Source organism: Mus pahari, chromosome 1 (genome assembly GCF_900095145.1).
Source record: "Mus pahari chromosome 1, PAHARI_EIJ_v1.1, whole genome shotgun sequence".
In the NCBI taxonomy this organism is placed as follows: Eukaryota; Metazoa; Chordata; class Mammalia; order Rodentia; family Muridae; genus Mus; species Mus pahari.
Window position 1 is genome coordinate 168,717,990 of NC_034590.1, and position 8,381 is coordinate 168,726,370.

At 39.8% G+C, this 8,381-nt stretch overlaps 1 protein-coding gene across 2 annotated transcripts in view; it reads left to right on the forward strand.

Moving 5' to 3' along the window:
* The window catches only part of Atrnl1 (attractin like 1), a 518,026-nt gene that overhangs the window by 34,494 nt on the left and 475,151 nt on the right, over positions 1-8,381 (forward strand). For both annotated transcript variants that reach the window (XM_021219342.2, XM_029541782.1), the window contains exons 6-8: positions 2,931-3,105; positions 5,647-5,734; positions 7,461-7,716. In XM_021219342.2, coding sequence (XP_021075001.1) covers positions 2,931-3,105; positions 5,647-5,734; positions 7,461-7,716 — 519 coding nt within the window. The remainder of the gene's footprint in view (positions 1-2,930; positions 3,106-5,646; positions 5,735-7,460; positions 7,717-8,381) is intronic.

An 8,381-nucleotide genomic window follows, 5' to 3' on the forward strand; every position in this document is an offset into this window, starting at 1 on the left:
TCAGTATACATGTTATATGATAAGTGAAAGAAAGAAAAATGGTGGATATAGCAAATTAGTATAGGTATGCTAAATGATAATAAGAAAGGCACTGTAGGAATTAATTTCACTTTAAACATGAGACCAATTATTTAGTTTGAGCAAAACAATATATCTAACATATTAAATGAAGGTGCATAATATTGGAGTTATTATAAGTTTAATTCTGGATGGTTATAATGAAATAAATGTTGCAATATAGTGAATCATGTGTGTTTTTCCTAGGTTCCCAGACACATAGTGATTATAGTTTATACATTACTGTATACATGTACAATTATAATTTTAAATGTACAATGAACCTATTATGAAAATGTACAATCTTAATTAAAAGCATTTTACTGCTACAAAATGTTAACAGTCATTTGTGTTGTTACTGAGCCTTCTTTGCTGGGGGAGGGTCTTGCCTCAGTTTAATGGCTGCAGTTGGCATGGGAGGTCAGATTGCAGATCAGTCTGACTGGTGTGATACAGGTTGACAGCATCTCACCCCAAAAGCACTTTTCAGCACTGGTGTCTACCCTCTCAAGCTTCTTCACTAACCAAGCAATATTCTAAGTCGTATCATCCTGATGTGCCTACAGCATCGCCATCAGTGGACTCTGTACTGGGAATCCACGTTTTCTCATCACAAGGAGTAACTCTTGCTTCAGTTCTGTCTCTGTGCTTTGCTTCTGGTCCTTTTGCTGTGCCCACCAGATTAACAGTCACTTCTTTTACTGTAGCAGAGTCATTTGAAAGCACTCACAGGATTGATACCTCCCTTAGATTCCTCTGAATGTTGGTATTTGACCTCCTTCTATGATCTCTGACCCTCTTACTGCATCAGAGTGGTGACGAAGCCCTCTAGCTTGGCCAGTGCTATCATCAGCGCTGGATTGCTTGCTGCTGTCCAAATGAGCTGTGGCCAGTCACTCTGTGGAGCTGTCTCTGCTACTGCCCCCCCAACCCCCTCCCATGCACTCTTTGTAAACCAGCCTCTGCCAGCCCCACAGTAGTCTCCTCTCCTTCCTTACCTTTCTCAGCTTTCAGAGAATTGAACAGAGTGAAGGTTTACTGGGGTCTGCACTCGGCCGCTGGGCTGGGTTTTGTTTAAAGCGATGTTTGAGTGGTTTGTCTTCCACTGAAAGCCCCAAACCTGCACTGTTAGCAGTAAGGGCATTCACCTCACCATTTGTTCTCTGGGGGAGCACTTCCGTCTGCTGTCAATGACAATTGACAGAAGAGGGCAGCATGCACTTTTGATTTAACTGAAAGGAGCTGCACCTCCCCATTCATCTTGACATTTAGAAACCAGTGTAGTTACTAGCAGCTTAATTCCAATACTGTTTTGTCTTTGGTAATAAAGAGACTTAAGGAGAGGTAAAGAATAGGGGACAGCCAGGCCAGTTCCTGAAGCAGTCAGAACACACATTTATTTTAGGTTTATTGTTTTATGTAGCTGTGGTTGGTGGCGACCTCAAGTGATTTAAATAGTAACATGATTATAGGTTGTCACTGCATGTGATTCTTATGGCAGATTTGGATATCCAGAAACACACAGGATACACACAGTTCTCTAAAGAAGCAGATGCCGGCCTGGTTCAGCTAGTGTTGCTCTAGGACTCAGCTTGTACACATGTATCTGTAAGTGCAGCAACAGGCAGTACAGCGACAGGAAGTGCAGTGCAGCAACAAGTACATGACAGGAAGTGCAACAACAGGAAGTGCAGCACAGTGACAGGAAGTACAGCAACAGGAAGTGCAGCATAGTGACAGGAAGTAAAGCAACAAGACGTGTAGTGCAGCAAAAAGTTCATGATTGACAGGAAGTGCATGACAGGAAGTACAGTGACAGGACTGCAGTGTAGCATCAGGAAGTGCAGTGACAGGAAGTGTAGTGGCAGGAAGCACAGCACAGCACCAGGAAGTGCAGCACACTGACAGGAAGTACAACAACAGGAAGCACAGTACAGTGACAGGAAATGTAGTGTAGCAACAGAAAGTGCAGTGCAGTGACACTGGGTGTTGTGACAGTGAGTGCCTCTATAACCAGGTTTCAGACACTGATCACCCATCTGCATCTTATGGATGAGGCCATCTAATCAGTCCCATGAGTCTGGATAAGAGACAATTGTTGCTCCAGTTTTATACTATTGGACATCATTCTAAACTACTAATTGTTTTTACTTTATGAAATTTTTATAGTTTCTAAATAGTTATTATTACTTTTCTGATATACGAGACTACCTACCGAAGCCAGTTTGGTTCTTAATAATGTGATCCTTATTATCACATTTGCTTAATAGCGTGTAATTTATAAATAAATGTCTTTTATATACTTTTTGTGAAATGCTAAAAACTTTTAATAGCATTTGTGAAAAGACTTTTATTTCCTCTTTATGTATGAAAGCTTGATGCAGGGCAAGGTAAAGAGATTTGTCTAAGGTCACATCGTAATTGACTGAACTGGGATTTGAGGATGTTTTGTTCTACTTTAATATTATAGAAGCACACTAAAGTGAATAGGAAATTTCATGGTATTTAACAAGTTATACATACATTATGATATTCATTAGATCCTGCTAAACTCTTACTACATTCTCCTTGTTAAGGATTTATTTGCAAGTTATATGTCAGTCTTTTTTTTTTTTTCATGAGGGAAGGTTTTGGGCTGGGGTCTCACTATATACCTGAGTTGTTAATTTGCCCATGATTTTTCAGTCTTCCTCCCTTAGCCTTTTGCCTGACGGTTTTAGGGGGGTGCTCTACCTTGTAGGGTCAGACTATTGTGCATCTTACAGTTTTAATATGATGAACATTAGATTCTCTTCATTCGTGTAATCTGCTTCGGTAATGTAAGATCTTTGTTTAATTCAATGTGTTGCTTGATTTTTTTTTTTTTTAAACAGGCCCAGATTGTTCTCTGAATGTCCCGTCTACTGAGTCTTACTGGATTTTACCAAATGTTAAACCCTTCAGCCCTTCCGTGGGTCGGGCTTCACATAAAGCAGTTTTACATGGGAAATTCATGTGGGTGATTGGAGGATATACTTTTAACTACAGTTCTTTTCAAATGGTTCTGAAGTAAGTATTTATTTTTAGATTTTCATAACAAACTAAGTTCTATTGTTCAAATATATAAATGGCTGTTTCTGAGGTAGTATATATTTGCTAAATTTGAGACCATATGCAGTCAGTGCCCAAACCCAATTATTTGTCACTATACATGGGGGGTTGTTTTATATAAAAATTTTAATACCCATTTAGAGTATTTTATTTTTTTCAGATATACATGCAGTTATGTATGCATAGCTGTAGAATATGTTAATGCAAGGTTTTTATCTTATTTTTATTAGGTATTGTCTTTATTTACATTTCAAATGTTATCCCCTTTCCTAGTCTCCCCTCCGAAAACCCCCTATTTCCCCCCCCCCCCTGCACCTCCTCCCCATCACCAATCTCCTCATTCCCACTTCCTGGCCCTGGCATTCCTCTATACTGAGGCATATAACCTTCACAGGACCAAGGGCCTCTCCTCCCACTGATGACCAACTAGGCCATCCTCTGCTACATATGTACAGCTATGAGACCCACCATGTGTTTTCTTTGATTGGTGGTTTAGTCCCAGGGAGATCTGGAGGTACTGGTTAGTTCATATTGTTGTTCCTCCTATGGGGCTGTGAACCCCTTCAGCTCCTTGGGTCCTTTCTCTAGCTCCTTCCCTGTGCTCCATCCATTGGATGGCTGTGAGCATCTACTTCTGTATTTGCCAGGCACTGGCAGAGCCTCTCAGGAGACAGCTATATCAGGCTCCTGTCAGCAAGCTCTTGTTGGCATCCACAATAATGTCTGGTTTTGGTGGTTGTTTATGGGACGGATTCCCAAGTTTTATATTTCACTGGAAAGCCATGTGATTTGCTAAGAGGACTATGAAAGGAAAGGGTTAAGTTAAAGGGGAGGATGAGGGAAGCAAATGGAAGAGTGGAGAAGGATGTAAGCTTTGCCCGTGTGGGGTGAGTCATGGCAGGTTCTGAGCAGGCTTTGACTTACATTTTAGGAAACTCCCTCTGACCATTTGAGTCAGAACAGGGCTCTTAGGAAGAAGAGTAGAAACGAGGATTTAGTTCAAATGAAATTATACAGGGAACGAGTTCTATATAGAGAAGGCTGGAAGGGAGAAGAGATACCGGCAAGCAGTTTGAAAAGGAATGCCGGGTTTAGGGAAACCACCAGTGTAGTGACTTCAGAGGGGAGTGGGTTCGAGGATTAACAGCCGCCCACATCAAATTCTGGCCATTAGCCAAGCCAGGCAGAAGCGTGGCCAAGGATTCAATCTGAAGGTGTTGACCTTCGTCAGGTTTGTGGAGTAGTTGGGTTAACAGACTCTGGGAGCAGCAGCCTGCTAGCTTGAAGGGCAACGAGGTCACAGTGGGTTTAGTTGCTTTATTAAAAATCTCATTTGATACATGTTTGCTGATCTAGTTAGACCAAAGTCAAGCCGTGGAAGCAGCGCTATCTACTTCAAGCTCCTGCAGGTTGTTTTGCCAAACCAAGATCCAGTGTGGAGTGTGGCTGCGGGTCCAGCTGGAGCTCGGAGGCTGACACACTTCAAATGCATGGTTTAGAACTTCAGTTCATGTGCAATAGATTCCAGAAACCATACTTTTGTGTCACATAATCCAAGACTAGCTTTCTTTTATAAATTCTCCTATACTACTAGATTTATTTTGTACAATTTAAAAAAATTATTAGCAAGTAAATTATATTTATGCATAGGAAACACATAGTTCTTGATGAATTTTTTTTACACACACATGCATTAATATTAAAAATAACTATTGTAAAAAGGGCAGAAATTTTTTTGTGTTTCTAAGGAAAACTGGGCTTCATTTTAATTTGAAAATGAAGAACTCATTATTTGTAAGTTATAAGTCCACTGCAATTATTAAATGCAATTAGACTTATTCTAGCAGTGAATGGCCCACTCAAGTTTATGTATCTGCTTAAAGTTTTTTTTTTTTTTTAAAATTACTGTTTTAAAACTTATTTGATGTGTATGAGTGCCTGCTTGCATGTATGCGTGTGCACCAACCACAAGCATGCCTGGTGCCTGTGAAGTCAGAAGAGGATTTTCATCCCCTGGAACTGGCGTTATAGGCGGGTCCTCTGCGAGTAGAGGGACTCGTAATCATGGAGGCATGCCTTGAGTTCTGTATATTGTGCATTAAAGTGTTAAACCTTAAGAGCAAATATTCCTTTCCTTCTTCTGCCTTTTTTTTTTTTTTTTTTGTTTTTTTTTTTTTTTTTTTTGAGAGGGTTTCTCTGTGTAACCCTGGCCATCCTGGAACTCACTCTGTAGACTAGGCAGGCCTTGAACTCAACGATCTGTCCACCTCTGCCTCTAAGTTCTGGAATTACAGGCATGCACTACCACTGCCCAGCAAGAAGAGGTATTTATCAACTGAAGCTTCATTAACAGTCTTAATATGGCCTATAAAATTGTTAGTTATATGTCCTTCAGAATTTAAAGAGAATTTGGTTTCAAGTGAAGAAACACATACACCCAAATTAAAGAACTGAAAAGGAGTTTTAGCTTGCTAACATAGCTTGTTTTCTTGTTTTTAGTTACAATTTAGAAAGCAGTATATGGAATGTAGGTGCTGTATCAAGGGGTCCTCTTCAGAGATACGGACATTCTCTTGCCCTATATCAGGTAGGTCTCCTGCTTACAAACATTTTGGTGGTTGTCTTAAGAGCTTGTGTTAGAGAAGTAGTAGACCTCAGATTTCAAGCCCTCCATGAGAACGGTCGACCGGAGACTCACGATCAGAGCTCCACTAGACTGACATCTTATAACATTGCTTTCTCTGCTTTTACTGCATCACAGAGGGGCAGCTTCTCACTTGCCTTCCTACTCAGGAAGGAAGGCTTCATAGATTTGCCTCTTGGATTCATTTATCTATTTTATTCATTTTTAAAAATTAGGGGTATGATGAGCAGTAAGGGTTCAGCCTCACTCCTTTGCCTGTGTCTGTGTGCCCCACATCTATTACAGAGCACCTTTTCTCATTGAGTAGTCTTAACACCGTTTGACCACAGGCGCATCTCTTATTACCAGTGTGTCTCCGAGCTCTTCATTCTCCTGTGCTGATTTATGTCAAACCACACTGTCTTCAGACTTGTTTTGTACTGTTTTAAAGAAGTCTCTTCGCTTTTACAGATTGGTCTACTTTTCTGTAGCCCTTGCTATTATAGATGACTCTTAGAATGGGATTTCTGATTCTGCAGAGAATTCTGACAGAGATGGAGCTGAGTCTGTGCACAGACTTGGAGATCTTTGTCATCTCTGTGAACCACTGCTGATCCCTGAATGAATGTGGAGACTGCATTTCCCCATTTATCGCTTTGTAAATTTCAGCTGTGTTTTTATAACTTCAGTTTTGAACTCTTTTGTAAATTCCTAAATACTTTGTACTTTTTGGTATTCACTGTAATTGCTTTGCTAACTTTGTTTTTAGATTGCTTATCCCAAGTGTGCAGACAAACATGCACTCTGTGTTCTGACCTCATGCTGCAATGTGACTAAATTCTCTGGGTAACTCTTCATTTCTTAGGATCTTTTATATAGACGGTGATACAATCTGCGGGTAGAAATTGTCTTCTGTTCCGTTTCATCTGGGCCCTTATTAGTTCTTGCTTATCTGCCCTAGGTGGACCTTTGAATAGAAATGACAAAGTAGGCATCCTTATCTTACTCTTTTGTCTTCAGGGAAATCATCTTACATTTCACCATTAAGTATAATTTTAGTGTAGTGTTTTCCTTAGATAACGTCTATCCAATTGAAGAAAACATCTTTTTAGTCTGCTGAAGTATAGCGCTCTAGACCATTTTTGCATCACTTCTGTGAATCAACTGTGAGTGAAATTAATTGGATAATCTATGTGTTGAAGGTATGTAGTATTTTCCCACAGTCATAAATGGTACTAAAATGTACTTTGAGGGATGTACAGATGCACATGTTTTTGGTGCTGGAAAACATGGAATTGTTGACAGTGGCAAAAACAGTTAACATAGGTGATATAATGAAAATGTAGCCATTAGGTCATTCAGATGTTGAAAAGACTGTCCATGAGTGATGTCAGTCAGCATATGGTGTTGCTTTTCTGACGTGTGGGAGCCGTATGTTGTTAACACTTAACACAGAGTTTCTGATGTGTTTTAAAACAAAAATATACTTAACAGAGTATATAATGTGAACATTTAAATTAAGATGCATTAATGGAACTTATGGAACTATGGCTAAGCTTTCCCTTTTGTTACCATTGATGGAGTGTGCACTGAGCAGTTTCCAAAATGTAGTGTGTGAGCAAATAAAGAACGGACGCATGCTGCCGAGAAATTACTACTCAGTGCACTTATGTGTGCATTTAACTCACAGGAAAACATCTTTATGTACGGAGGCAGAATGGAGACCAGTGATGGCAACGTCACCGATGAATTATGGGTGTTTAACGTACGCAGTCAGTCATGGAGCACGAAAACCCCCACTGTCCTTGGACACAGTCAGCAGTACGCTGTGGAGGGACACTCGGCACACATCATGGAGCTGGACAGTAGAGATGTGGTCATGATTGTCATATTTGGATATTCTGCAATATATGGCTATACAAGCAGCATACAAGAATACCATATCTGTGAGTTTCTTTAAAAAATGTAATTTCTTTCTTTTTTTTTTTTATTTTTTTGAGACAGGGTTTCTCTGTGTATCCCTGGCTGTCCTGGAACTCACTCTGTAGACCAGGGTGGCCTCGAACTGATAAATCTGCCTGCCTCTGCCTCTCAAGTGCTGGGATTAAAGGTGTGCACCACCACTGCCCGGCCCAAAAATGTAATTTCTTTAGTGGTAGGGAGCATTCTTATTTTAATCTCCTAATTACTTTGTCAAAATGGTAAGTTATTTTACATTGGAATTATAAGACAATTATGTTCATAATGGTTTTTGAATATAATCTTTTTGATTATTCTAAAATGCTGTCCTTTAGTATTTGGGCATATCTCTTAGCCAGATGAGGGGGTGTTACATGCTCATTTTCAGGTATTTTAAGCTCTGAGGCATTCCAACAGATGGTGCTGTTGCCCTGGAATTTGCCTATGAACCAAAAGCTGACATTGCCTCATGTCTTTGTAGTTTATGAATTTTAGGATTTTCATTTTTGGTGTCATGTCTTATTGCTAGAACTTTAGCTACTTAAAGTAGATTTTCAAGGATAAACTGTTGGTTTCTAAGAGGTTGTTGTGTAGTGTGGAGGTGGTTTGATTTTCTCTATTGCTGGTTTTTGGGTTTTTTTTTGTTGTTGTT